The sequence below is a fragment of the Daphnia magna genome, linkage group LG9 (genome assembly GCF_020631705.1).
Source record: "Daphnia magna isolate NIES linkage group LG9, ASM2063170v1.1, whole genome shotgun sequence".
In the NCBI taxonomy this organism is placed as follows: Eukaryota; Metazoa; Arthropoda; class Branchiopoda; order Diplostraca; family Daphniidae; genus Daphnia; species Daphnia magna.
In genome coordinates this window covers 361354-387266 of record NC_059190.1, presented here as the reverse complement: position 1 = coordinate 387266, position 25913 = coordinate 361354, and the positions used below count along the sequence as shown (strand labels likewise).

Here is a 25913-nt window from a genome sequence, read left to right as displayed (position 1 = left end):
GCAGTTTAGGGGAACTGCATTCGAAAGGGGAAATAAATCAATGTGCCAATGCAGCACTCGCTGAAATCTATGGTAACGCAAGCAAATTTTTTATATTATGTTGGTATAAAATTCGGTAAATTTTAACAACTGCCGACTAGCAGAATCACGAACCACAATTTCTCACATATTAAATAGAAGTACGAATGCAACATTGAAAAGAACAATGCCTACAGCACTAGTAGGCGATTGGACCGCTGAAGTCTGACAGACATTCAAGTCTTGCCAAATCTGAGAGCACTTTGGATCATCGTTTTCGGGATATAATTCCGTAATATCAATGAATTTGTAATACTTTAAGGCATGACTGCAAAAAAAAAAAAAAAAAAATTAGTGCAATTTCAGGTTAATAACACGCAATTAATCCAACGGTAAGCAGAAAATTCTTACTAATCTGGCGAAGTTTGATTACTGTTTGACGGAACCGGGTATAAACTGTTCCACTGACGTTTTGCATCAACGCCATGGCTGGAATGGGCATTCATTAAGTACACCTACCATACAACAAACGAATGGATTGTCACATAAACTTAATTATTATTCTCATTCTCACGCATACTTTTGGTGGCAGATAGATCAGTGGGATGAGTGCAGACCCAGTCCATCGTGACGCATTACGATTAACCGTATATTTCAGAAGGGAAACCAAATTTCCCACTTTATTGTAGTAGCCGTTCCAGAAGACGACAAGATAATGGCCCCATCTATCGTAACAAAAACAAGGTTAAATTAAAGAAAAGATCCTGTTGAGAAATGATACGTACGGTCCCAATTCAATTTCAACATATTTGAAATCGGGGTAGCTTAACAAATATAGATGGACGACTTCGTAATTGTACAAATCAGCAAATGGACCTCCGTTGGCTTCCTCGGGAGCTCGATCATCATAGAACGGGGCACTAACGTTCAGAACCAAATTTCTGCTGGATGCGTCTAGTTGGATATGCAAATCGACACTTTCACTAGGAGAAAGTGCTTTGCCGTTCCACGAACTGGCAATCTTAAAACTGCGGATCCTACGAACAAAACAAAAAACAAACAAATGTGATGTAAAAAGTATTATGTAAAAATTGTTGTCGAATGTCGGGCATCCGAGATCTAAAAATGATGATGCTTACCCTTGAATTGCATCCGACCAGACCGACGATGTTGATCCAGTTTGTTCTGCTGGTAAAACAGTCACGTCGAAGGGTTGATAGGCTTCTATTCGATGGCTAAACAGTGACGCAAATTTAATGGCTTGCAATAAAAAACGAACACTTAAGGGAGTTCTTACTCATCCAACCCTGTAGGGGGATTATTACTGACAGGATAAAGAGCGTTTACGACACGCTTATCGCTAAGCCCATGAAACGAATACATGTTCATTTTGGAAGTGTTGGTGGGCAAGTAGCTTAAAGGTATGATGGCGGTTCCGTTCCATCTTTTACCAATGCGGTCTGCGTTATAGTTGATCAACATTCCAAATTGTACGGTATGGCGATATCCGTTCAAGAGTAGCACAAAGTGATGCCCCCACCTGAAAAAGAATTAAAAGATATTTGTAGAAGTAATCCAACCTGAGTAAACAAACAGTGTTCTTACGCTCCCAGCTCAATTTCAATATACTGGTGTAGATTATTCATGAAGAAAATTTTTACCACTAGATTTTCAAAAAAAAAAAACAAAGCAGAAGTGCCAAAATAAATTATACAACATTTTTTCAATCTAAAAAATGATATACTTACATTCAAAATCCCAAAGCCTCCATTTAGATTCACCAGGATCACCAGGTGTGTCTGGAGGTGGATCATCATAGAAAGGAGCTTCAATCACAATTTTAAAAGATTTTCCATCATAGTTCTCCAGATTTATTTTGATTTGTTCAGCAGAATCTAAAGTTGCATTGTCCCATGAAGTCTTTATGACATAATCTGCACCACTAATTAATGGAAAAATTTTGCAGAATCATTCATTTATCAACTTTTGATAAAATTTTTGCATCAGTTATCTGAGTTACAGCATGTCAATACAATTTCAAAATCTCTTAACATCCAGTTGGAATTTGAATCAACCTACTTTGAATAAGAAATGAGCATCAACAAAAGACACCAAAACGATGTGCAATTAATGCAATAAAAAACCCTGCATTAATTGAAGCGAACATTAGAACAACTCAAAATAATAAAAAACGAAACGAAAATAAAAACTAAAATTAATAAATACATTTATGGTGAATTGCCTTATTGCACTTACATGTTCAAAACTTCAAACTTCAATAGACAGAGTGCCAAATCTCTACTGATCTGAAAAGCGACCCTTGTTGGTCACGACAGTCATATATTAGATGGACAAACTATTTCTGTACGCCCAACCTCACTTTTCACGAATCTCGCTCCCTCCAAAAGTGCTGCACCAAGCGGATTTTGACTGGGAAAGGTTTTGCCTTGTAGTGGATCAGGTCTCCGCATGGTGCAGCTCTGTCGGAGGGAAGCGAGCCTATGGTAAACGTGTAAAAAATCTGGTTCGCGAAAAGTGACGTTGGGCGTGGCTTATTTACAGGCGTTTAACATGGAGTATTTGAACTATCTAATCTATGACTCTGGTCATGACTTCCTATAGGTTTAATGTACAAATTATGATAATAGACCTGTTATTACACAAACGTCAGCGATGTTGTAATGTAGTCTAAGCATTTCCGGAAAAAAAGGAAAATGACATTTCCTACTTTTACGATTCAAAACTTCGGTAACCCAACACGGCCCGACAACTAGTGTCCTTGAAAAGTTCGGCAACTCAGAGTAGTGATTAACGACATCTACCTGCACTAGCTGTAAGCATTTTCTATTTCGCTTTAAAAAACAATGAACCCAATCAAGTCAAATAATTTCTTGATAATGGCAATATATTTAATAAGATTTGAACAATATTTATTTTAAAATTTCTATAATTGCTTACTATAAAATTATCAAATTCATAAGAATAGAATACTAAGAAGTAAGAAGCAAGATTTACGGGCCTATTTTGTATGACCCCCCGTTAACAGTTCCTTTGCCGTCTGCTTGCCAAAGTTTTGGCTTCTCGGCGCACGTGGTCCGACCAAATACGCAATAGAGTCGAATTGGATAGTGATCTGTTAAATTCAACAAAAAATTTAACCGATACAGAATATGGGTGCACCAATGAAGAAGAAGGTAAATGAAAATACAATTTATTAACTACCAGTTGCTGCGTTAGATTTCTGTTTTTCCGTTTACGGTTCTCTGACGTGGCATGCAGAGATAGAAAGGAAACAGTACTTTAAAACAACTTAATTTGGTTTTCCATAATTAAAACAACTTAATTTGGTTTTCCATAATTAAAACAACTTAATTTGGTTTTCCATAATTAAAACAACTTAATTTGGTTTTCCATAATTACAGTACGAGGCAGGCGAAGCCACGAAATACATTACAAGAGCTCAAGCATTAAAAAAGCTGCAACTGAATTTGAAGGACTTTCGGCGTCTTTGTATCTTAAAGGGTGTTTACCCGCGTGAACCAAATAACAGGAAAAAAGCCCAAAAGGGTAAACTAGACAAGAAGACCCTCTATTACGTAAAAGACATTAGGTTTTTGAGCCACGAGCCTCTAATATGGAAGTTCAGAGACTTCAAAATCTTCATGCGAAAGATGAAGACAGCAATGGAAAAGGGTGATAAAGAAACTGTTGCACGACTGAAAGAAAACAAGCCTAGCATGAAGCTGGATCATTTGGTTAAGGAAAGGTGAGAAGGGAATAGAAGCTGTTGCATATGTTATATTACTTGAAATTTCCTATTTGCTATAGATATCCTACATTTATGGATGCTCTCAATGACCTGGATGATTGTTTAACCCTGTGTTTTTTCTATTCAACATTGCCAAGAGACACCAAAGTCCCAGCAAACCTAATTTCACTCTGTCGAAGATTGACAGTAGAATTTTTACACTATGTTATAGCCGCCAAAGCTTTGCGCAAAGTCTTTATTTCCGTTAAAGGCATTTACTATCAAATAGAAATCAAAGGCCAGCCTGTGACTATTCTTATTAATCATCAGCGAGGCTTCAAGGTAATTCAAATCAATAAAAAAAATTCTATTGCCTTAGTCACCATGATAATTTTTTCTTTTTTTTTTTTTTAAAGCCTACTTCAGCGTCTGATGTGGATTACAGAATCATGACAAATTTCGTCGATTTTTACACATCGATGCTTGGATTTATAAATTTCCGACTCTATCATTCGATTAATCTTCAGTATCCACCAAAACTTCCTGGAATTACTGGTACCTCTTCTTATTTAATACATTATTTGAAATCAAAATTTACGTCACACTCTTTATTAGTTAAAGAAGATGCAACGGATGAAGACGCCGTTGAAGAATATAACGAACTAGTGGCTGCTTTGAATTCGAGCCTTGTTACAAACGTACCCCAGGCCGAGGAAGAAGTTCAAATTGACGAATTTCCTTCGGTAAGGAAAACGGGTTTTAGAGTTTAGCTTGCCTCGAAGTGATGATGATAAAATTGATACTCTTTGCTTATTCCACAGGCTGAAGGAGCAGAAAAACTTGAGGAAGCCAAAAGGGAAGCTGAAGCCATTGAACGACTTAAAAGCCTCTTCAAAGGCTTAAAGTTTTTCATTGGTCGCGAAGTTCCACGCGAGTCGGTTGTTTTCGTTATCCGTTCGTGCGACGGCGAGGCTTCATGGGATCCTTCCATCTTTGCGGGCGCCACATACGATGAAACTGACGAAAGCATTACTCATCAAATTGTTGACAGACCTTCGGTAGATAAACAGTATCTTTCACGGTAATTATATCATATAGTTTGAATTGTTTTCGTGCGGGGATATAACAATGCAATATTTCGATAGTTATTATATTCAGCCTCAATGGCTATTTGACTGCATTAATTTCCGCCGGTTACTTCCGGTTGAAGATTATTTCATTGGGGCTAATCTGCCGCCTCACATTTCACCTTTTGTCACTGAGCGTCTGGGTGACTACATTCCCCCTGAGCGACAGATGCTCTTGGCGCTACAGCGTGGAGAAACTCTTCCAGGTACATTTTTACGCGGATTGGTAGTGTTTGTGTTTGCTAAATGATTGCTCTGAACTGCCAGCTGAACAAGAGGAAGAGGAGGAGGAGGATGAGAGTGAGGACGATAGCAGTGAAGAAGAGGAGGAAGAAGACAAGGTGGAAAAGAAAGAACCAACAAAATCTCAAGTGGTTAAAGAGGTAATTCCAATTTGCGCAAAAAAATAATAATAATAAAGCAATATCTATATTTTTTTTTCCCCTGTAGAAAAAAGGTATGAAGGTAATGAGAGGTCGTGTTGAAATGCCTGATGTCAAGGGCATGGAAGAAGAGGACAAAGAGCACTACAAATTCCGTGAGCTGATGATTCGCAATAAAGACAAGCGACTCTATCGCTCTATGATGAAAAATCGCAAGAGCCGTGAACGTGAAGCTAAACGTTTAGAAAATAAACGCAAGCAACATGAAAAAGAGGAAAAGGATTTGAAGAAATCAACGTCTTCAGGGAAAGCATTGACCGCGAAATGGTCCATTCAACCCCAGTCTGCAACCTCAGACACGCAAACCAAGAAAATGAAGATGGTGTAAGTTTTTCATATTCTTCTCGCTTTTGTCTTAATACACGCCGTTGTGGAAATATTCTCTATGTTTAAAAGCATTAGAGCATAAATTTGGCAATTGTCAAGCTGATTGTGGGTCGAACAACACTTGTGTTGTTCGTTAACGGGTTATGACCACAATCAACTTAACGTATGCATACACACTTCCACGAGGCATCCATGGCGAGGGGGGTGGCCGAAGAGAGGTTAGCAAGCATTCGCCTTTGCTGTTGGCAATGCTGGTATCTCTTAACTGGGCCAACGGGTTTGCCTTCTGGCGATGACCGCGATTGTTGTTCCCTTTTTTTCCACTGGGAAAACCAGTGTGGAGCTCCCCAGTATAACCGGCAACGACAGAATAACGGTGCGGCAGGTATTCTTCAATGTGATTTAAGTCCCCTGCTTCTCCGAGACTTCCCGGAAACGTTTCTTTTTTTATTTGAGTGTTAATTGACAATAATCACATTATAATAGGTGGGATACGGTGTTCAAACATTGCCTCAAACCCTAATCAAATTGTTGAATTTACAGTTTGATTTCACTTAGAAGCTCTGTGGTAGTCACCTTTGTTCATAACTTTAGTGTGTGTTGCCTGCTAGTTTCCTTAGTCTGAAGAGACAAGAGCCGCTGCGATTTTGGCTCAGGTGCCTTCTGGGGAACTAGATTTAACGGTACAGAATTCTCTTTCGGGAGACCGAACTCTTTCCGAGTTTTCATATCGTCTCAAACCGTGACTTGGTTTGGATCTGTTTAGCTAGCTGTGCAGCAGTGAATTTTAGTGGGTTAGTTTCTTTTCGTGTTGGCCTGCGCCTCCGCGCGCACCGATTTCTCCTATTCTTAACAGGTACTTCCGCTGTTGTCAAGCTGTTGTCATCCCGATCTAATACGCCTGGATCTTTGCAAGTGTCTTAGCTACATCATAGAAGACTTGTCAAGAAAATCACGTTAACGCAAGAACCTATACGAACTTGAGGCAGTTCGTGCAATGTCGGTCCGTTTTGGGATTGTTGCGGTTTTCACCGTGACGGTGTTGTCGTACCTAGCTGTGCCATGCGAGTGTCAATCAACCGAAGATACTGTTGTAGTTCTGAGTTCTACGACCAGTACCGAATCATCGGCTAATGACACCAACACCCATGCCGCAGTCGAAGCCACCGTCGATGTTGGTAGCAACAGTTCCGGGCCATCTCCGTCGTCTGGTTGGAGTCGCCTGTTGAGGAAGTTCTTCGACCGACCGTCTTCTCAACAGAAACATGCTGACAAGAATCGCATTATCCTGGAAAACCTCAACAACATTCAGGCTAACCCTGAAACGGCCAACACGACTTCAAGTGTTGCCTTCCATGACGAGGAAACGGTGGCTATCATCACCTACGTCAACAAGAACGTTAATAGCTGCAAATTGATGGAAGTCAAGTAAGATGTTGTCTTATTGTTTTGCAGAAAGGAGGCCTTGGGAATTTAGAAACGGAATTTTCCTTTTGTTCTCAAAACACAATTTCAAACGTGCTGTTAGATACACGTTTATGGTTTTCTATTCACTCTTAGAATATCTTTAGTAAAAATTTAAAAGAAAAATGGGAAAATTTCGGATCTTTAAATGCGTTGAATCGAAAAGGGGGAAGGTTATTCTAATACTACCTGCATTCAGCTGTACTTACCCTGAGGGATAAGAGTTGAAATGAAAACTTTCTCTAGAAATGTACATTCTTAGGAAACCCACCTCATAAATGTTTTATCCGGGAGTTTTTAATCTACGTTAGTTGAGGTTTCGTTGCCCCCTTACTCTTTTTAGTACGCCAGGTGGCAACCCGTTACCGGGCTTTGTACAGAAGATTACAGAATTTTCACACAAAGACCATTTGGAAGATGTGTTTTTCACACGCGGACATGCCATGAATACTAGATTGATCTTGACATTTGTTAAGAAAATATGCCCCATATTATGAATCTCATTTTCACCTAAAATTGGTTTTGAAAGGGCAAAAGCTAAATTCTTTGTTTGATCTCATTCTTCAACAGTTACCACTACCAAGCTGTAGAGGTGCTGAAAAATTTGTCGGTCTACATGCCCATTTATCCAGTCGACACGCGCACTATGGTCAACCTAATTAAACAATGCCAGTTCCTCAGAGGACCAGTAGAGTCGAATGGAAGAGGATGGACATCCAGATCCATGAGGTCAGAGAATTCGACTTCCTCAAACTCCTGGACGACGTTTGTCACGACAATTGTTCCAGGTAAGTGCATACTGTATATTTATATATTTTAGTTAAAAAAATACCACTTGCAGCAAAATTGGGGGACAAAGTCGTCATCTTCGGCTACTTTCACATTTTCGTGGGAAGCGGAAGATGACGAAAGGGGGAGAAAGCTATTCTGTGATGACGAAGATTGATACGTCATCAACTTTCCTTGCATGCATTGTTTTCTGAAAGCCAATCACCTGTTTAAAAAATTTTCTTTTCCCTTTTCAAGCTGCTAACTGAAATTCTTTCTCTTTTTTTAAATATATTTCTATACATTTTTAACTTATTAGGAACGAAATGGTGTGGACCAGGAGACGTTGCACAGTCTTACGATGATCTGGGTGCTTTGATCGAAGTGGACAAGTGTTGCCGGGCACACGATCATTGTCCTATTAAAGTGAAAGGTTTTGCCAGCGCCCATGGCCTGATGAATCTGTCATTCTATACCAAGTACGTGTAATTCTATTAGATAAAGCTATGAAAATTGAATTTTACTTTGGCTTTTTCTCATTTTGCCAAAGATCTCATTGTGCATGCGACGACGAATTCTTTAGCTGCTTAAAAGCACTTCCGACTCCGGTATCTCGGATGATAGGCAATCTCTATTTCAACGTAATCCAAATGCCGTGCGTTGACGAGCTTCAGTTGGCCGTTGCAGATGGGCTACCAAAACCAAAATTAGAAATTTTGCAACCGGAGTTGTGTACGGCAAAAATCTCAAGGAGCGGAGAATGCACTGGACCTTCTGTCAGGAGGCCTTTCCAGCCGAGACCCTATAAATTCGTCACTATTAACCGTGTATTTTAATTTGATTTTTAATTTCACTGCAATTTTCTCTCTAAGCAACGAAAAAAAAAAAAAAAAGGAACTTTAATTGTTCTCGCATCCTTAATATACTGACGGATTTTCCACCGGTTGACCCCAATCTTATTTTGCAGCTATGCAGTCTCACAGTGAAGCTTAGCTGAAAATTCACAGTGTGTGGCTAGTATATCTACTTACTAGACAGTTGCAGCTGAACTGGTTTTTATCAGCCGATTTGTAAATATCAAAAGGTGAGTTTTGGTTATTGTTTGCCGTGTAAAATTTGCATTTCTCTTAACAAGTGTATCTCCTCGATTAGCTAGGTTAGAGTAAATTGTACATGGGTCACGTATTTTACTGTATCAAAAATCAATGTGGAAAAGACTGTCACAAGATTACCGTATGACGCAATGCAACAAGCTTGTGAAATGCGTTAGGTATTCGAGCAGGAGCAAAAATGGAACAAGACCTGGCATACAGTAACTGTACTTCTAACAACGGAGCAGCGACGAGTGAGGGCAGTGTGTACTTGTTTGCTTTGAAAATTAACTCCTCATGGCTTGGAGCATGCATGCAACTTTGCAGGTAAGAAGTAATTTCATCTGTTGTTAGCTGATACTATCCGAACTGCTTTTTTATGTTCTACGTCAACAAATAAGAAGCAGTAATGCGAATGCATGCGTCTTGAGGTTGAGGCCTTGAGGGGTCTGTTATTCACCTGTTAAGTATTAACTACCTAAATTGATCGTCAATTTGATTCGAGAATGCAATTGATTTCATTTTTTACATTTAGTTAAGTGATTGTTAGAGCACTTGAACTTAACATCAAGTTGCCGAGCACGGCTAGTTCCTCTTGGAAAAACGTTTTTTCTCGGTGATGTAGTGCGGGGAACAAACAAAAAATAGCGGAAACCATTTAGATTTCAGCGAAAACAGCGCAACACATGTGTCTTGATTGGGAAAGGGTCACTTGTAACAAGAAGGCAATAGGGATTTTTAAATATTAAACACTGGTGGCGCTGACCCCCCAATAACTATCAGCTGATCCACGGAGGAAACGGACCAATCTGTGAAATGTGTAGCTCCGCCCTTTTCCCCCACGAAATGGCACGTTGTTCCCACAAATAACAGATTAAAACTTTGTACTCATAATTAGTAGTGCCCCGAGATGCTAATTACTAGCTATCCAGCATCAAGATCTATAATGCCGTTTACAAGATATTAGTAGAAAATGCTATCAAGTCAGAAAAAGGGAGTGGAATAAAGGTCCTTTAGACCTCTTGGTTACCAAGAGGGAATTAAATTATAACCATGAAGTACACCAGGAGTAGTAACGCCTGCAAAACAACTTGAGCTCCGCATGTTAAGCTCCGTAGATGGCGGTCTGGAATTCACAGGAAGCGAATAGCAGGAAGCAGACCGATTTTTTAACTTCGTCACCAAACAAAACCGTAGCAGACGAAGTTAAAAACGGACTACCTTTGTTTCCCTCTATTCTCTTCCTTTAAAATCCAGATCGAACAACCGCAACGCCATCTATGGAGATTAACTTGCGCAGCTCAAAGCTCTCCAATGCAAAAGGTACCCCGTTACTACTCCTGGTGTACAGTATCCTGCACAAAAAGGTTAACACCGATTAATTTTGAAAAAGCCATCTGTGGGTAGTAAATATTAATAGTTTACCTTTTTAAGGAGAGGTAGGGCGGTTTTGGCGCAAAATCATCATAGTTGGGTAATGTCAGTCCAGACACCTTTTTTTTGCCCTAGGTATAAAATGTCTGGAAAAAAGTGTAGACTGTATTATCGGTAGACTCCCCTACCCCCCGGCTAAGTAGAACAATTTCTGCAATACAAAACAGAGTCTTTCCATTACTCGTTATTGTCATTATCGGGTCGGGTAATCGGGTAGCATATGGAAACGCCAAATTATTTTTATCAGTATGCTAGCTATCTGTTAGTAAATTGATAGTGGCTTATTGGATACGTTTCCATCGGCGACGCGAAAATCTGAGTTTGCCCTGGGTCACCCCGATAAAAACCCGACCCAACCTCATAGTTTGATTCAGGCACGAATTTTGCAAATGAAGTCGGGGCAAGCGGGTTAACCTCGACTTTTGCCCCGCCCCGCCCTGGCTGACAAAGTGGCAGCTTGATTCAGCCCCGATTGCCCTTTTCCGGGGCGGGCGGGGCGGTTAACCCGATTTTGGCTAATCGAGGCCGACCGCTAACTGTTACACAACAAGACGGCAATTCAAGCAAGGCGGCAAATCAGCGGCAGCAGACTACCTAAACAGTCATACTGATGGACGAAAAATTTGAAGGTAGAGAATTTTGGGATAGGTCTGAATCTGAAACAAAATTAAAATCGCAGCAGTCATCATCACCAGCAGCTCATCACTTAAAACTGTGGATAGGAACTATTAAGAGTTTAAAGCAAAACGGTTCTGACAATAAAACTGCGATATTTGGACAACAAATTATTGCATACGTTGACGTCCTTGGGACCGTGATCGACAAGTTGTCTTACGGAAAAGCTGACATCTATGTTTGTATGCCCTTCAAATTTGTATTCATTAATTGATCTTCGTTTCTTTGATTTTTACCTTTATCATATGCCTACATTTTTTTTCCTATATATTTACAGTGGATGATGGTTCTGGTGTTATCTCATGTCATGTAGCAAAAAACACTGCTGAACTTGAAAGAATAGAAGAAATTAGAGCATCGTTTCAAAATGATTCTTCAATTATGGTAGGTGACTACCATCTACATACTAAATATTTACCTTACTGATATAATTTTAAAAAAAATTCTTTTGCAGCTGATTTGTAACCAAGAGGATGATGGTTTAGAAAATTTGCTTACCATATTAGAAAAAGAAAAAAGTGAATATGCAATAGGGGACACCTTACATGTACAAGGGAAATTAAGTTTCTACAAGGAAGAGTGGAAAATTTTTGCCAATACTACACGTAATTTTCTCTTTCTATTATAATTTAAATCAATTAATTACTTAACCTTGAATTTGATTTTAGGTGCTGTTGAATTTGAAGAAGAAAATCATAGATGTATTGAACTTGATCACTTATACAAAAATATTTACAAAACAAAATGAGTTGTGAATCAGCGGGCACCGTAAAAAGCATTCGAGATGACAATCGCCTAGAATTTGGCAGGATACGAAGAGATAAGCGCTTTCAAGTAACGACAATACAACGGAGCGGGCTCGAACAGTTGCAGCCTCGTACATACTCGCCATCAAGTCTCCATTCGATGGCTACTACGTTGAGGAAAAAGAAAGATGTTAACAGAGAATTTCTTGCCGAACTCAGTCAGGCGTTAATGGAAAAGGAGCAAAATGCAATCATATTCTGTAGCATTGACGGGTCTGTTCAAGGCCTTTGCACTTTTTTAACTGGTATAGATCTATGATTCAGTCTTTTTACTTGTTATGCGTATTCTTTCATATTCAGTTCAAAATCTCCATGTTTTAAAACAATAGGAATTTTTCTTTATTTTTTTTTCTTTATTCTTTTTTCTTTATTTTTTTTTTATCTTATTTTTGTTTTATTTTTGTTTTATTTTTATTTTATTTTTATTTTATTTTTTACCAGGTGGTGATTCTGGCTTACAATTAGAAGCTGCTTATTGCATCGCTAATGCGGCTGCTTGGGAGGATGAAAATAAAACTGTGAGCCAACTGTCGTCCGCTGCTGGCGCTTATTTGATTACTTTGCTTGGCTGCGGAAATTCTTCATTACAAGAAGCTTGTTGTTGGGGTATTTTCGTTATTGGCGTATCATTATTGAACCAAAGAATATTTTACTTTCATTTTTTATTTTACTTTGCATAGCTCTGGGAAATATGTTACCACAGGGCAAGAACATTCTGTGTTCTCAAGGCTTTGTGGACAAGGTGTTGACTCTGATTGATTCGCCATACGAAAATGTTCGCACTTCTGCAGTACAATGTTTGGTTCAATTCGTATCAACAAGTTCATCACTGTGAGTCACAGTTAAGTAAACTTGTTGGGTTTTTTTTACTTAACCGTTATCCTTTCCCTAGGGATTCCGATTTGATTAAAATTTCAACGCAAATCGAAAAACTGTATCATTCTAATGATTTAGATGTGGAATCACTGTGCTGGCTGAATTACTTGCTTTCATTTTTCCCTTGCTGTGATACCACTATATTAGTTAGCAGCGTCATATTTTGGTCTCTTTGCCAACTTCGCCAGCAATTGTCGCAAGAAAAAAAAGTCTCTATTTTGGTTCCCATCATTCGCTTTCTGGGAAATGTCACTGCTGCTAGTAATGATTACGTCGTTATTTTATTGAACGAGAATGACTTTGTTTCAATAATTTTAAAGCTTTTGAATTCTTCTTATGAGCCAATTTGTAAAGAAACATTATTACTCGTAGCGAATATCGTCAACAATCCTAGCAGCACAGTTCGTTTGGTTCTGGCTAATGTAAAATTTAAAGAAACGCTTGAGAAAAGTGTTTGCAATGTATTAGCCCTTTTCTGATAAGGTTGTTTAATAAACTGCAAGTTAAACAGGAACATAAAATACCATGTTCTCTCTTTTTTAAAAAAAGTTTCAAAAATTTCCCGCCTAATTGCAAGATATCGATATATGATTGTCCCGATATAGAGGTTCAAAAACCGACTGCTCGGTTCCAACGGTTTTTAGGCAAGGCCAACATAAGGTTTGAAATTTTTGCACTGTTTTAATCTAATTTCTTTTTTTTAGAAACAAACAGTTTTATATTAGTTCATGTAAGGAACAAGTGAGGAAGTAATTACAAATTTTATACTTCTCTCTGCTATTAATTTAAAATTAGTGACGAGCAAGACAACGCATCATAAGTTTATCACCAAGCATTTGCTTGTGTTTGAGGGTTTTTTTTAGAAAATGGAGGGCTAATTTACGGCAACGTTTCTTTTAAGGACTGAGAGATTTGTAGGGTATTGTTTGACCTCACATATTCATTAGTTGTAAATGTCGTGTTTTGTTTCCAAAATGAATTAAATGGAACAAAAAAATTTGCATTACAGTTATTTTACTTGTAAAGCACCAAAAGAAGCTTTACTTCTTTCGGAGTACTGTCAAGAGGCTGGAGTGACAGATGAGGTTTCGCGGGGCCTAGCAGTGAATTCATCCAGTCCATTTTTGTTTTTTCAATTGATAGGATTAAGAAGGCGACGAAAATACCAAACAAGTATTAGTCGTTGAAATCTAGTCTGTCTATATATGGTCCAAAATTCTGCAGCTTCCCTGGTTCTATCTAATTTTACTATGGTGAAGCGAGGTATTGGCAATTTCTAACTATTGTTTAAATAAGCATACTATAAAATTGTGTTTATTTCCAGGTTCAACCACTACCAAGCGTGGTAGGAAGCCAGCTGCCTCAGTTGAAAGTAATAATAAGCAAGCTAATGAGATAAGTTCTCCTCAGCAGGAAGTGGCTATCCCAAAAGAAGCTTTAGCAAATAAAGCAAAGAACTCTTTTCGGGGAAAACTTTCACATACAAGCCCAATTCAGGATTCAAGTTCTCGAGACAAAAAAATCACAGTTTATTTTGCCACAGTCAAATTGGAAGAAGCTTCAAAAGGGGAACATGCTGAGATTGAAAAAGAAGTTGGGCAGGTTGCTAAATCTTTAGCGCTTCAACGTGTCTTTGGAAAACCCAAACGTGAGTTGTTTTCATGTTAAAGTTTATCTTCCTAGTTTTATGATGACAAAGTTTCTGAATGATCTGATATTAGATTTTTATCTTTTGATCAGAAAAGATGTGTTTAATCTTCTCTCTGACACCATTTGGTTTCTATTCACAGCATCGCTTTACTGTTTGGAGTAATTTCATGGAAATATTTCTCTTTATTCAGGTCCAGAAAAAGCTGATGCCGAAATTTCTCCTCACAAGATCCTTTTGGAAGAAGAAACACAACAGTTGGTTATTGAATCTCATGGGGTTTCTGAAAAAATTTTGAAAGAAGAAATTGCTTTTGATCAATCAGTGAAAGAACCCAAAGTCAAAGCTATGAAAGCAAAACGCAAATTAAACGTAAATCAAAGCCTCAATCAAGATGCTTCTCAAAATCACAAGCTGACTGAGTACTTTGCTGTCCGTCGCAGCGTTCGCAAACCTAAGACAGCTATTTTAGAGGAAAAACAAAGAAATCTTGAAGAATCCGTTTTGTCTGGGAAGGAAGACGGACTACAAGTATATATCCTCTATGGAAGCTAGTTTACCATTCTGTTTCGATAATTTTGACTTTTTTTTCCGGAAAGGTCCACAACTTCCCAGGGAAAGGGCGTGGAATAGTAGCGACTCGGTTGTTTCGAAGGGGTGAATTCGTAGTTGAATATTCCGGAGATCTCATTGAAATGGCAGAAGCACGCGAAAGAGAGAAACTCTACGCTGCAGACCAAAATACAGGATGTTACATGTATTATTTTCAACACAAAAATCAGTCATACTGGTAGGTTCGTTAAAAACATTTCCTGCATCTCAAATTTCATGCAACGTTATTGATCAGTGTCGACGCTACTTCGGAATCTCATCGTCTCGGTCGTCTCGTCAACCACAGTCGACAGTCGGGCAATTTAATGCCAAAAGTTATTGAAATCAAAGATAGGCCGCATTTACTTTTGGTTGCCCGTTCTGACATACTTCCAGGGGAGGAATTACTATACGACTATGGAGATCGCAGTAGAGTTTCCCTGAAATATCATCCATGGCTTGCATCTTAAAATTCGACCAAGTATTGTGGTGCAGTAATTCAAGTTCCACCAATTCTCAAAGGACCGCCCCTTTTTAGTTTTCTCAAGTCCTCTAGTGTTGATTTAAAGAGGAACATCCCTACACACTTTGTACAAATATATCATTGCCTTTTTTCTGTCATTAGCGTTGGAATGTACTACTATTATTTGACCATATGTAAACCGATTGCTTGTGTTCACTTTCAAGTAAGCGAACCGACATAACCAGAGTTGAAAGCTACGTTGCTTTAAATTCGTCTGCCAGGTTCGTGTTTTTTATGACGAGATTTTGTAAAACTAAAATGCTAATTCCCACTGCCAAATGAATTGATCCATTGATTGTGTAAAAGATTCATCATCACATTCGTATTTCTTTTCGTCGTAATCTTTTCCTTTTTTATGTATAGCAAAGTATGCCATTTTGGTTTTAAATAGTTTCAATGAATACAACTGAAGTAAGTAGACAAATTAATGTATAGACGATATTTTTGGTTCTTTCATTCAATATTCTGAAGATGAAAAAAAATTCAAACTGGTATTTTTAAATTTTTGTAAACCCAATTTCTTACCATGCGCTGCCTGTCTATAGCCATGCCTGAATGATTATCAGGAGGCGTTTTTTCTTGCTGTTCTATTGCAACAATAATTGTTACCTGATAGTCGAAATCCAAAACGTTGGTGACTTGAATGGGGTAATTTAACTTTAATTCTGCTGTTATGGTTGCCAAACCCCATTCAGAGATCAACGTCATAGTACCACCTGAAAATGCTTGCTATAGGTGGCGCACTGACAACTTTTGCATGAAAGTGTGTTGTTGTAATCTGTACCCTTTGTGCGTTCTTTCCCGTCTAGTGGTATATTTACCCGTTTGTCCAACTTGTGTAAGTTTTACTCTTTATTAACACATCTAAGATTTAAATAAAGACAAAACATTTTTAAAAACTTGTCTTGCGAAATATGGTCAAGTATTCGAGATCCCTCAAGGGAGAAAAGTGTGGGCTTGCAGGCAGACTGCTTGCTGCATGTTGCAAACTCTCGGCAATGTGCGTGGCATAGCAAATTTGATGCCAGTTATAGTAAAATTAGACTTCACTAAGTTATTTATCGGTAGATACTTACCTTTTATCTTATATTATTAAATACTGGTTCTATTCAAATGATTTAATTTCTAATTTTCAGGTTTATCCCCAATAGTCCATCTACAAACTGTGAAGTCTATTGTTCAAGATTGTTTCAAAACTCAACTGGTCTCTGATTCATTGTTCATTTTGAATTGTTTATCAATTTTAGCTCTTATTTTTTGAGAATCTTTTTGTAATTTAATAAGCATGGAAGATATCATAATGGAAAGTGTGGAGAACTTGAATGGCAATGTGAGCCAAAAGATAGTATCTTGTAAAGGTGGCCATGATGAAAAACAACAAGTTCCGTTGAAAGTCCTGCCGAAACTCTTCTACTCAAGAGACATGTTGATCAAACTAAGGAACCATCCTAGTTCAAAGGAGAAGCCCTCGATATTTGATGATCAGGATCGTGTGAAGAATGGAATGTGGGATCCAGAACATTGGCATAGTAGAACTGCTAAGGATACTAAAAGATCCAATGCTGGTCCTGCCATTGGAGCTGGTAACAAGGAAGATCAACAGGATAAGGTAATTTTATGAAGTTTTTGAACTGTAATGGATTTGTTCATTAACTGATCTTGGGAGCTGTTAAACAAACCTGTTATCACAAAATTAAAGTTAAAAACATGATCATTTTTTGTTTCAGAAAAGAGGAAAGGAAGAAGGAGACGAATTTTGTTTCACGCCACAGCGCCGTAGTTTCGTCAGCGGTTGCCACGTTGTACCATCACGTCGACAAGAGGCCGAGCCTAGTGTACCTCTTGGTGTTGCTGAAAGGTATACAACTTTCAGTGATTTAAATAAACAGCCATTAGTTATACCGTAATTGCAGTGCCCGAGAATCAACTTTGCCTGCACGCCGAGTGGGAAGTGGTCGCTTGACAGGTCGAGATGCAGAACCTGTCCCTGTCAAAGATACCCGTGATCGACGCGAACCTCTTCGAGCTCCAGCCCCGCAACGAGAACGGACTTTCGATAGAGAACCTCAGCGGAATGAACGTGGAAGCGAAAGAAACGATCGCCACGATCGGAGCGAGAGAAACGAAAGATCCGAAAGAAATGGACGAACATTTCAACCAACCCGACCCGATCCGCGGGATAAAGACCCGTCCGAAAAGGATCGTCGCAACTTTGATCGCTCAGGCTACGATCGTGACTATAGCGGCCGTGGTGATCGTGGAGATCGCTACAATGTGGGTTTTTTAGTTGGTTTAAATTGATACTGTTTATAATGTCTATTTAATTTATCCATTTAGTCGCGACGGAAAAATGAGGATGACACTCCTGAATGGTTTTTTGGAGGACCATCGTCTCAACATGATACTATTGAGTTGCGAGGTTTCGATGAGGAAAAAGACAGGAAACAAAATACAAAAGTGCCGGCTAGAAAAGAACCCGTCAAAGAACGCCAGCAAGTCAATGCAGCCAAAAAATCTGAGGAACCGACGAGTAGCTCTTCTCGCCCGGGAAGCGCGCTGTCAGGAAAGATTACCAAGGAAGATCAACCTCCAAAAACCGAAATTCACGGGTAGGTAGTAACATTTGCTAAATCATTATTTTTACTTACGCTATCAATTTATGTGCAGGAAAAAAAGCTCAACAAATCAGGATAAAATGGATTTTAACATTGAAGATTTCTTAAAAATGGATGGCGATCTTAACGGGCTCGGGTTAGGATCTACTGAAAGTGATGAGACGTCACGTGGATCTAAAGCGAGCCGTTGGTTTGGCAAAGCCTCTGACTTACCAGAGGCTAGTAAACCTATGGCATCCGAAAATGTCGCGACAGACCTTTCTTCGAATCAAGATGCCGCGCGTTCCCTGTTGGAGATGCTGCAGAAAGGAAGTCAACAACAACTGGAACATAAAAAGATAGTCACTGCTGAAGAATTGGAACGCACTAGTGGTAGGTGTCAATGTTCTATATTTTCCATGGTCGATGTGGTCATGCAGTAGTTTACGTTTATTTTAGGAAAATTTTCCAACAGTGCTGATGATGGTATGACTGTCTTTAACAAGCTGCTGGCCCAGGTGCAAGAGACTACTCCAAAACCACATTCCGTAATGAATAGCGCCCCAACTGAACAAGATATTCTTGCCAATTTACTTGGAAAACATATGAAGATTGAAGCACAGTTGCCTCAACCTGGTAATTGGAGTGTTTATTTTTTGCGTTTTTCTTTATCAGCTCCTTGATTATCGTATTACTTTCAGTTCAACATCATGCTCAACAAACTCATCCGGATGCATTGGCTAAATTTTTGCAACAGCAACAGCACAACCAGATGCATCATCAGAATAAGCAGCCCCTTTTAAATCAAATACAACATCAAAATCAGCAACAGCATCATAATAATCTCCATCAACAACAGCAGCCGCCGCCACAGTCACACCATCCCTTCTCGATGCACAATGAACAACAGCATTCCGACATTCACGCTTTGATGCGAGATTTGACCAACGGACATCCTCAGGTACCATTACACAGTCAAATCTAAACCAAGGCAATATCGAATCGTTATCCCTTTTTTTTGTTTCTAGACTGTGAATCATTTGCATTTAATGGCGATGCAACAGCAACAACAACAACAGCAACAACAACAGCAACAACAACAACAACAACAGCAGCAGCAGCAGCAGCAGCAGCAGCACCAACAACAGCAGCACCAGCAGCAGCAGCACCAGCAGCAGCACCAGCAGCAGCAGCAGCAGTACCACCATCAGCAGCAGCAACGCCAAGCCTTTGTCGGTAGTCCACAACAGTCCACTGCAAAACAGTCTGCTTCTTCTTCAAGCCCCTTATCATTTACACCCACGGCAGTTATGCGTAAAATGGGAGCCGAAAAAGACAAAGCAAAGGTGGCATCATTGGTGAGATATAATTTAGTTGCACCTTTTTTGGATTTTTTGTTGTCAGCGATCACAAAAATCCTCCTCTCTCCTCAAATAGGATAAAGGTGATGGAGCAGATGTGGGAATCGCAAGCAATTTGTCTCCTCCAACTAACCAAAGCTCGGCGACATCAAACCGTCTAACGGGGAGAACCGCCAGCCAGGTACAAGGTGCTTCACGTGTCAGCAGCCAAATGAGAATGAATGACATGGTAAGGGAATTTCTAGTAGAGAAAATTTGTTGAGCGCTACTGATAATTAATATCATATTTATGTTGAACTATCAGTCCGCAGCCCCGCAGCAACAACAGCTTTTAACAGGACGTCCACTGGTTAAAGGACAAGAAGGCCTCCTTCCGTACCAACAACAACAACAGCAACAGCAAATCGGAAACAGGCAATTTGGATTGGCATCCGCATCCAATGCCGCCATTACTGGTGTAGCCGTCAAGATGCTGGAGCAACAACAACAGCATCAACTTTTGGCAGCAGCCGTAGCCGCCTCTGCTAACCAAACGCAGCAACAGCTCAAACAACAAATCCTCCAGCAACAGCAGCAGCAACAACAACAGCGAACTTCACCCTTGCAACAATCTCTGTTGGCGTTTGCTGCTGGGGGACTTCAGTCCAACATGTCGTTGCAGAATCGTGGCATTCCTACTAATGTTCCAGTTGGAAATCGAACACATTTTCGACCCATTCATCCACAGCCAATGATTCCTCCCATATCAGGTTTTTTTTTTTTTTATTTATTTATTTTTTTATTTATTTATTTTTTTATTTATTTATTTTTTTTTTTATTTATTATTTTTTTTTATTTATCTTTTTATTTATCTTTTTATTTATCTTTTTTTGTGTGTGTTTATATATATATATATATATTTATTTTAATCTTTATTTATCACGATTAATGAAAAAAAATTGTAAATTTGTCATTAGGATACTCGCCGTATTTGGCTAATCAAGCGAGTCTTCAAACTGGTCACAGCCGATTACCGAGCAATATGGGTTCTTCCAACCAGTTTTACGGAGTCTCTCCCGCTTCTTCCAACATAAGAAGTAAGCACAAGTTTGTCCTCAATTTTGTTATTCATATAAGATAAAAGAATGAAAAGTTAAATAATATACGTCATTTACTAAACAGGTCAAGCGCAAGGTTTGAATGCGTTAGCCGCCCTTCAGCAACAAGCATTTAGCGGAAACAGGAGCCCCAACATGCCACAAGGAAGCAACTCGTTATCTCGTTGGTTCCCTCCCGAGATCTTTTCTCAAGCTAATTCTGGACAAATGCCGACGCTGCCACCGATGCCAAGCCAGAAAATTCTCAGTCTTGAAGAATTGGAACGTTTGCACACATCACCAATGTCTCATTAGACGTAACGGCAAGTTTTTAAGATGTTAAATACCAGCTTAAAATTTCAGAAGTCGAATTCCAGTCTATTTACTAAAGAGTGTGAGTTTCCAAATTAAGGAAAGCTCAGTTCCGAATAGTTTTGGAGCATCGTCACAAAACCTGCACGCAAAATCGAACTGATGATAATTCAAATCGGGTGTTTGTACCTTTGAGCCTTGACAAATGTATTTACGGAATCAGAAATTAATTCTCTGAAAGTCGGGTTGAATCAGAGTTGAGTTGAAAAAAAAAGAAAAAAAAAAAAACCATAACATAAAGCAACCTAGTTTTTCTTGTGATACGGAAGTTTTTGGATTTTTTTTTTTTTTTTTTTTTTTGTGTGTGCGTTTGTGTTTCGGGTATAATATGTATATTTTCTCCTAGAATAAGGCAAATTTTTTAGTTTTTTCTTTGTCACATCTGCCAGTGTACGTGGCCAATCTCTTGCTTTCGGTTATTAAGAAGATGGAATTTTTTTTTTTTTACACTATATTTTTCTTTTTCTTGCGTAATTTCCCCGTAATTATCAGGATTCTCGTCTGTTTATTTCCCCCTTCAGTAGCGATTCAAATTTCAAGATCGTCTGAAACCCATATCAGAATAAAGCAATTCTTGGTTAATTGGGTTTGAAAAATAACTAAAAATGTCCAAAATGTTATTTCAAAACTTGTCCCAGTTTCTGGAAAAAAAAATGATTCAGAAGATTCGTATATGCTCTTTTTTTCTGTTCGTCTCCATTTTCCTAACTTGAACAAGAAGAGCGCATCAAAATTTTTGTTTATTTTCTTTCCTTCTGGTCTGTCGAATGTGAGCGATGTTTGTATGTAAAATTTGCGCGAGCTAGTTCAGTGCTCTGAGTCTTGTGTAAATATTATAATCTAAGCATCTGTGGAAAACATGGTCATATTCACATTTTGTTTCAACAAACGTTATTATTATAGTCCGCCCTTATTAGAATACTATGGTCAAGAAAGAGGTACCTAACTTGATATCGGAATACGGTAAATATTCAATAAAATGTAAACTGATCATGTACTATAAATTTCCTTTTTATTTATTTATTTATGTATTTTTTAAGTTGGTGACGAAAAATCAATTTCACAAATGAACATAAATAGACGGCGGAGAAGTTGGCCCATTTCTAAATAGGTCATCTTTTGATGCAGAAGATTGAAGTCTGCCAACTCCAGATCGTCCCTCCGACTGATGCCACTACGTCCAATGCGTTCAGCTAGTGCCCCGATGCCAGCAAATTGCTCCCGACTCAATTGAGAAACAGAAACCAAGTCGATCAAATTGGATAATTTCTCTTCGGCTTGGGAATCCAAAGGAAAACCGAGAATTTCAGTTAGCGACGAAAAGAGCTTCTGTAACGCTCAAGGGTTTTTCACGTTAATTCATATTTGTGTACCTCGTTGTAGGCCTTCGTGATTCAAACGTTACCTCACTTGGAAGCTTCGAGTCCGTGGCGTGTCGTTCGAAAACAACATCGTTTAGTCTTTGACGGCAACGCGTCGCCACCACGTATTGGGATAAGTACTCAAGAGGAGTCATTACTGCAAAGGTACGCAAATTTGATTATTCAAGAAAGTTTCTTTTGAAAAATGTTCCTACTTTTTAGCTTTCGTAAATCTATCGGCAATTCAAAACGAGCTCCGAAATTGTTTCCAGCTCGGGGAAAATAGAGCCATGTCATGTCTTCGGCAATGGTTGTCTTTTCAACTTGATATAAGATGTCCTCATTGATGTCCTCATCTTGCAGTTGGATATTACGGAGACTTTCCTCAAGATCTTCAAGGGACTGTTGCTTGGTGTCACTCGACATTCCACAAACCTCAGATGGTTGAACATCTAGTACATCGTTCCGTAAAGTTTCGTTTAATTTGGTTTCGTGAAGAACCTGCTCGTCCTGTGTATACGAGTAGCGGTTAAAGGTTCTGCATCTTTAATGAATCGTGCACTAACGCAAGAAAATACCTCAATTTTTGTTGGGGGGGAACCGTCTCCCAGATCAATTTCCCGCATGGAATCGGATAAATTATTTGCATCGTAGCCGGCAAACGCGTTTTCGTCAATCATCGAGTCAGAACTGCGAAGTCCTCTTCCACCTTTCGAAGACAACTGCTTCGGCAACTTCTTACCCTGTAAATGAAACGGTAATTAAAGTTAAATCATACTACGTTAAATAGTTGACAAGTGTTATTAGTTCTTTGAAATATTCATTTAAGGTAGGCGCTTTTAGGAAACCTTTTGGGTTTTCCTTTTCGTTCGTCGTCGCCGACGTTGTTTTCTACTGCGAGTCATCTGTTTCCCCGGATTGATCGGCTGAAAAGTCGTCCCTTTTCTAGGGAGTACCCATTCCAATGGAAAATCAAACGATTGATTTTGGATGCTGCAATTCTTCGCTAGATTACGCGGACAAGGTTGGAGAGGGTTGGTTTTCCGAGGTTCTCTTCCTTGTAGATGGATACCTTTTAGACCGTCAGGGAGCTCTAGCCATTTTCTCAGATTGACATTCTTGCTAATTCGATTTTTCTTTCGCGCAAAAGGCGGTTTTTGCAGCCGGTCTGACGGACGAGGAGCATTAGAAGTCCAGTTCACATCATCTTCTTGCTCGGTACGGAAAATATGCCGATTGTCCGACCTTCTCTTCTTAGCTGTCTCGACTTCTGCCATGAGGCTGAAATTCGTTTGAAGGTAAATTTGAAAAGCTACGGGCAATAATCCTTGACGAGAGTTATTGACTACCGGAAAGGACGCAGGAAGTTTTGGGTTGGTTTTTGTAATTATTGGCGTTTCTACTTCCGGAGTAGGCAATTTTCTGACAATATCAACCCAAATGACTGGCTTATCTGATTCCCGAAGCGACGATCTCGAACTGTTGGATTCAGTGTCACACAAAGATTCAGTCGGCCTCTTCATTGTTGTTTCGCCACTCTTTTGCTTCCGGGTTGACAAATTGTTTGGTGGCGCCAATGGAGCACGTTGGAATGCGTTAGAATCTCTGCTGCGAATGTTTCCCAAAGCAATTTTCTGGGGTACTCCAGCAACGACTAGATCCAATTCTCCAGTTGCCATCCTTTCCGATTTACTGCCGAGAAGTGACTGTCGTGCTTACCAGTAAATCTCCTCTTCCACACCGTTAAAATTGCCATACTCTTTTCGATCAATTAAACAAACACTCATTTTTGACGGCCCATTATTGATTGCACAATGTTGACATTAATGAGCGGTCAGTCGTGCATTCAGGTGGCGGCAATATTGAAGCCTTACCTCTTTGAAAGACTTTGACAAGAAAGTTTCCGGTCTCCTTACGGCTCTTGTCAGGCGGCCTGGCTTGTCGTGCACTCTAGTTCGAGGACTCTTTAGCTCGAAACGCTGAAAGCATAAAAAAAGGTAAATATTAACTCTGCAAACATGGCCCTCATTACAATAACTAAGAGAAGGCTCCGTCTGGCAAAAAAAAAAAATGAAGATTGGATGACTGATACCTCAAAATTGTCGAGCGGTTCATGTGGACCGTCCGTTATAGTGCTAACGTTGTCAAAGCTTTTCCATGGACGTAAATCCAGTACGAGCATTCCTTCGGTTTTAGGCAATCGCCTTTCCACTGGCGAAGGCCCACCGCTTGCACATCTCCGTATCGCCAGTTGATTCCCCGAGGATGTCGTGGGATAAGCTCTAAAGGTTTCACTTAAAAAATGTATGCATCAAACTGAAATTTGTCTTCTTCATTATACCTGTCCTTTTCAGCGTACGATCCCAGTGCATTTGATACTATCTTTTGCTCCCAACTGTGATGATAAATGCTGCCCACATCGCTTGAGGAACCCGTACGGTTATTTCTCTTTAGAATTTTAGCATTTTCATAATGCTCCGCTCCGCTTTCTTGCGTCTGCGATAACCAATTACGATGTTGCATGCAGCACAACGGAAAACGATAGCAAAAGACAGCTAACCACGTATGAAGATAAAAAAAGGCGTAAGAGTAAGTGTTACCAAAGGTATTCTAGGTCTCCATATGACATCCTTCAGCTCCGGATCCTTTGGATGATTGCATAGTACAGAACAGCCGTACGGATACGGATTGGGAAGTCCTGCTAGAGGCCTAGTAGTTCGAGGTGCTGGTCTAGCAGTGATGCACAATCCAAGATCGATGAAGCTTGATCTGCCATTAAAAACTTCAACGAAGAAATGTCGTCGGTATCTGTGAGGTCCCATACTTGTTACAGTTATCCACGTAAATGGAATATGAAGGTTTCTATTTGCAAAACATAAATTACGGAAGGCTTTTGAAAAGAAGTTGAGTAAGCATTACCTTTATCGATCTCTCATCAGTATGTAAAGCATATCACTATGGAGACCATAGGAAAAGCGAGCGAGTCTAATTCTGTATTTATTCAAAGTACCATGGATATCCAAAAATGGATGGGCAAGTTTGGCGTCGTTGCAAATTGTCCACAAAGAATCGACCTGAACTTGACTGTGAGTCAGGCCTTGTTTTTGCTCTCGAGTACTTAACGGTATACCCGCCATTACATTCTTCTCTTCCTATTAGCCGAAATTTCTAAAATATGGAAAGGGCCATTAAGTCAGTGTTGAATTATCGTAATTCTAGTGCATACGAAATAGAAAACTGAAATAATTAATCGTAGGATATATCATGAAAATTGAATGTAGTTGAGGTACGCTGATTTTCTCGTTCCAAGAAAGAACATTTATCGATCAATTTAAAAGAAACCAGTATTAGTTATCTAGCTTTTCTAGGTCGCCAATGTCCCTGAATCCCTTAAACTGATGCATGCATATTTAGAACTGGGAATAGAAAAGAGTTCATAAATGTGAATAATGAACAAAAGCCTTACCTCAGCAATTTTTTAAACGTGTCCTTAAAGTACGTGACGTCATGTTCTTTATGAGTAAGGGACAAGGGTAACGGCAACCTTTCCCATTCCTCCTGCCTATAGTATGGAGCACACTTGCCATTGACGGCCGGAAGTCAGCTCTCT

The 25913-nt window shown here is 39.3% G+C and overlaps 7 protein-coding genes and 2 long non-coding RNA genes across 16 annotated transcripts; 5 read left to right on the top strand and 4 right to left on the bottom strand.

The window, feature by feature from the left end:
- Positions 1–73: 73 nt before the first annotated feature.
- Positions 74–2452, bottom strand: LOC116931257. Its single transcript, XM_032938838.2, has 10 exons — positions 2275–2452; positions 2098–2163; positions 1767–1960; positions 1624–1681; positions 1316–1558; positions 1158–1253; positions 804–1055; positions 599–743; positions 430–533; positions 74–346 (listed from the first exon to the last, which is right to left on the bottom strand). Coding segments are annotated over exons 1-10 (1344 nt in total). The 5' UTR covers positions 2277–2452; the 3' UTR covers positions 74–162.
- A 598-nt stretch (positions 2453–3050) lies between these two features.
- On the top strand, positions 3051–5715 carry LOC116931256 (pescadillo homolog). Its single transcript, XM_032938836.2, has 9 exons — positions 3051–3212; positions 3441–3784; positions 3847–4108; positions 4183–4321; positions 4382–4509; positions 4588–4847; positions 4912–5099; positions 5161–5276; positions 5344–5715. Exons 1-9 carry the CDS (start codon positions 3189–3191, stop codon positions 5662–5664), a joined length of 1782 nt encoding a protein of 593 aa, XP_032794727.1. The 5' UTR covers positions 3051–3188; the 3' UTR covers positions 5665–5715.
- A 634-nt stretch (positions 5716–6349) lies between these two features.
- LOC116931259 lies at positions 6350–8838 on the top strand. 2 transcript variants are annotated; one of them, XM_032938839.2, is made up of 5 exons: positions 6350–6519; positions 6580–7091; positions 7698–7915; positions 8215–8374; positions 8446–8838. In XM_032938839.2, the coding sequence occupies exons 2-5, from the start codon at positions 6661–6663 to the stop codon at positions 8729–8731; spliced, it is 1095 nt and encodes a 364-aa protein (XP_032794730.1). In that variant the 5' UTR covers positions 6350–6519; positions 6580–6660; the 3' UTR covers positions 8732–8838. The 2 variants fall into 2 exon arrangements, with proteins under 2 accessions (XP_032794730.1, XP_045034924.1); XM_045178989.1 differs by having other exon boundaries at positions 6351–7091.
- On the bottom strand, positions 8763–10351 carry LOC116931264. The gene is made up of 2 exons (XR_006651347.1): positions 9128–10351; positions 8763–9047 (listed from the first exon to the last, which is right to left on the bottom strand). It is a non-coding gene; the product is annotated as an uncharacterized LOC116931264 (long non-coding RNA).
- A 307-nt stretch (positions 10352–10658) lies between these two features.
- On the top strand, positions 10659–13298 carry LOC116931260 (importin subunit alpha-2). 2 transcript variants are annotated; one of them, XM_032938841.2, is made up of 7 exons: positions 10659–11273; positions 11373–11479; positions 11550–11700; positions 11764–12146; positions 12343–12507; positions 12582–12732; positions 12794–13298. In XM_032938841.2, the coding sequence occupies exons 4-7, from the start codon at positions 11840–11842 to the stop codon at positions 13254–13256; spliced, it is 1086 nt and encodes a 361-aa protein (XP_032794732.1). In that variant the 5' UTR covers positions 10659–11273; positions 11373–11479; positions 11550–11700; positions 11764–11839; the 3' UTR covers positions 13257–13298. The 2 variants fall into 2 exon arrangements, with proteins under 2 accessions (XP_032794732.1, XP_032794731.1); XM_032938840.2 differs by having other exon boundaries at positions 10659–11277.
- Positions 13299–13373: 75 nt separating this feature from the next.
- On the top strand, positions 13374–15963 carry LOC116931250 (N-lysine methyltransferase KMT5A-A). 3 transcript variants are annotated; one of them, XM_032938824.2, is made up of 6 exons: positions 13374–13437; positions 13921–14040; positions 14102–14425; positions 14619–14956; positions 15025–15215; positions 15273–15963. In XM_032938824.2, exons 2-6 carry the CDS (start codon positions 13983–13985, stop codon positions 15484–15486), a joined length of 1125 nt encoding a protein of 374 aa, XP_032794715.1. In that variant the 5' UTR covers positions 13374–13437; positions 13921–13982; the 3' UTR covers positions 15487–15963. The 3 variants fall into 3 exon arrangements, with proteins under 3 accessions (XP_032794715.1, XP_032794717.1, XP_032794718.1); XM_032938826.2 differs by having other exon boundaries at positions 13413–13526; XM_032938827.2 differs by lacking the exon at positions 13374–13437 and adding an exon at positions 13565–13696.
- Positions 15835–16196, bottom strand: LOC116931251. Its single transcript, XR_004398844.2, has 2 exons — positions 16065–16196; positions 15835–16004 (listed from the first exon to the last, which is right to left on the bottom strand). It is a non-coding gene; the product is annotated as an uncharacterized LOC116931251 (long non-coding RNA).
- Positions 16197–16236: 40 nt separating this feature from the next.
- LOC116931245 (histone-lysine N-methyltransferase 2D) lies at positions 16237–21816 on the top strand. 2 transcript variants are annotated; one of them, XM_045178978.1, is made up of 14 exons: positions 16239–16377; positions 16463–16603; positions 16676–17148; positions 17267–17397; positions 17453–17813; positions 17877–18148; positions 18207–18526; positions 18593–18769; positions 18835–19094; positions 19162–19491; positions 19571–19723; positions 19799–20243; positions 20451–20570; positions 20656–21816. In XM_045178978.1, the coding sequence occupies exons 3-14, from the start codon at positions 16825–16827 to the stop codon at positions 20883–20885; spliced, it is 3123 nt and encodes a 1040-aa protein (XP_045034913.1). In that variant the 5' UTR covers positions 16239–16377; positions 16463–16603; positions 16676–16824; the 3' UTR covers positions 20886–21816. The 2 variants fall into 2 exon arrangements, with proteins under 2 accessions (XP_032794706.2, XP_045034913.1); XM_032938815.2 differs by lacking the exon at positions 16463–16603 and having other exon boundaries at positions 16237–16377.
- On the bottom strand, positions 21340–25911 carry LOC116931247. Of its 3 annotated transcripts, XM_032938819.2 has the most exons (10): positions 25770–25911; positions 25223–25471; positions 24904–25165; positions 24645–24799; positions 24396–24585; positions 24178–24282; positions 22882–23046; positions 22519–22813; positions 22348–22460; positions 21340–22271 (listed from the first exon to the last, which is right to left on the bottom strand). In XM_032938819.2, exons 3-10 carry the CDS (start codon positions 25123–25125, stop codon positions 21978–21980), a joined length of 1539 nt encoding a protein of 512 aa, XP_032794710.2. In that variant the 5' UTR covers positions 25126–25165; positions 25223–25471; positions 25770–25911; the 3' UTR covers positions 21340–21977. The 3 variants fall into 3 exon arrangements, with proteins under 3 accessions (XP_032794710.2, XP_045034916.1, XP_045034917.1); XM_045178981.1 differs by lacking the exons at positions 24178–24282; positions 24396–24585; positions 24645–24799; ... (1 more) ...; positions 25223–25471; positions 25770–25911 and adding an exon at positions 23152–24134; XM_045178982.1 differs by lacking the exons at positions 24178–24282; positions 24396–24585; positions 24645–24799; ... (1 more) ...; positions 25223–25471; positions 25770–25911 and adding an exon at positions 23152–24134 and having other exon boundaries at positions 21938–22219; positions 22316–22460.
- Between the last annotated feature and the right edge of the window lie 2 nt (positions 25912–25913).

What these genes read in the sequence shown, in the direction of transcription:
- LOC116931257 (XM_032938838.2), bottom strand. An exon ending in ATGCTCATTTCTTATTCAAA is followed by an intron (nt 1,961 to 2,097) that starts GTAGGTTGATTC and finishes TCCATTAATTAG; the next exon opens with TGGTGCAGATTATGTCATAA. An exon ending in TGGTCGGATGCAATTCAAGG is followed by an intron (nt 1,056 to 1,157) that starts GTAAGCATCATC and finishes TTTTGTTCGTAG; the next exon opens with GATCCGCAGTTTTAAGATTG.
- LOC116931256 (XM_032938836.2), top strand. Translation starts at nt 3,189, where the DNA reads ATGGGTGCACCAATGAAGAAGAAG. An exon ending in GATCATTTGGTTAAGGAAAG is followed by an intron (nt 3,785 to 3,846) that starts GTGAGAAGGGAA and finishes TATTTGCTATAG; the next exon opens with ATATCCTACATTTATGGATG. An exon ending in GCGTGGAGAAACTCTTCCAG is followed by an intron (nt 5,100 to 5,160) that starts GTACATTTTTAC and finishes CTGAACTGCCAG; the next exon opens with CTGAACAAGAGGAAGAGGAG.
- LOC116931259 (XM_032938839.2), top strand. Translation starts at nt 6,661, where the DNA reads ATGTCGGTCCGTTTTGGGATTGTTGCGGTTTTCACCGTGACGGTGTTG. An exon ending in TGTCACGACAATTGTTCCAG is followed by an intron (nt 7,916 to 8,214) that starts GTAAGTGCATAC and finishes TTAACTTATTAG; the next exon opens with GAACGAAATGGTGTGGACCA. An exon ending in AATCTGTCATTCTATACCAA is followed by an intron (nt 8,375 to 8,445) that starts GTACGTGTAATT and finishes ATTTTGCCAAAG; the next exon opens with ATCTCATTGTGCATGCGACG.
- LOC116931260 (XM_032938841.2), top strand. Translation starts at nt 11,840, where the DNA reads ATGAGTTGTGAATCAGCGGGCACCGTAAAAAGCATTCGAGATGACAAT. An exon ending in ACAAGAAGCTTGTTGTTGGG is followed by an intron (nt 12,508 to 12,581) that starts GTATTTTCGTTA and finishes TACTTTGCATAG; the next exon opens with CTCTGGGAAATATGTTACCA. An exon ending in GTATCAACAAGTTCATCACT is followed by an intron (nt 12,733 to 12,793) that starts GTGAGTCACAGT and finishes TCCTTTCCCTAG; the next exon opens with GGATTCCGATTTGATTAAAA.
- LOC116931250 (XM_032938824.2), top strand. Translation starts at nt 13,983, where the DNA reads ATGGTCCAAAATTCTGCAGCTTCCCTGGTTCTATCTAATTTTACTATG. An exon ending in TTTTACTATGGTGAAGCGAG is followed by an intron (nt 14,041 to 14,101) that starts GTATTGGCAATT and finishes GTTTATTTCCAG; the next exon opens with GTTCAACCACTACCAAGCGT. An exon ending in CACAAAAATCAGTCATACTG is followed by an intron (nt 15,216 to 15,272) that starts GTAGGTTCGTTA and finishes GTTATTGATCAG; the next exon opens with TGTCGACGCTACTTCGGAAT.
- LOC116931245 (XM_032938815.2), top strand. Translation starts at nt 16,825, where the DNA reads ATGGAAGATATCATAATGGAAAGTGTGGAGAACTTGAATGGCAATGTG. An exon ending in CCAAAAACCGAAATTCACGG is followed by an intron (nt 18,149 to 18,206) that starts GTAGGTAGTAAC and finishes ATTTATGTGCAG; the next exon opens with GAAAAAAAGCTCAACAAATC. An exon ending in AATGATTCCTCCCATATCAG is followed by an intron (nt 20,244 to 20,450) that starts GTTTTTTTTTTT and finishes ATTTGTCATTAG; the next exon opens with GATACTCGCCGTATTTGGCT.
- LOC116931247 (XM_045178981.1), bottom strand. Translation starts at nt 23,982, where the DNA reads ATGGCAACTGGAGAATTGGATCTAGTCGTTGCTGGAGTACCCCAGAAA. An exon ending in AGATTTACGAAAGCTAAAAA is followed by an intron (nt 22,461 to 22,518) that starts GTAGGAACATTT and finishes GTACCTTTGCAG; the next exon opens with TAATGACTCCTCTTGAGTAC. An exon ending in ACTCGAAGCTTCCAAGTGAG is followed by an intron (nt 22,272 to 22,347) that starts GTAACGTTTGAA and finishes TGAGCGTTACAG; the next exon opens with AAGCTCTTTTCGTCGCTAAC.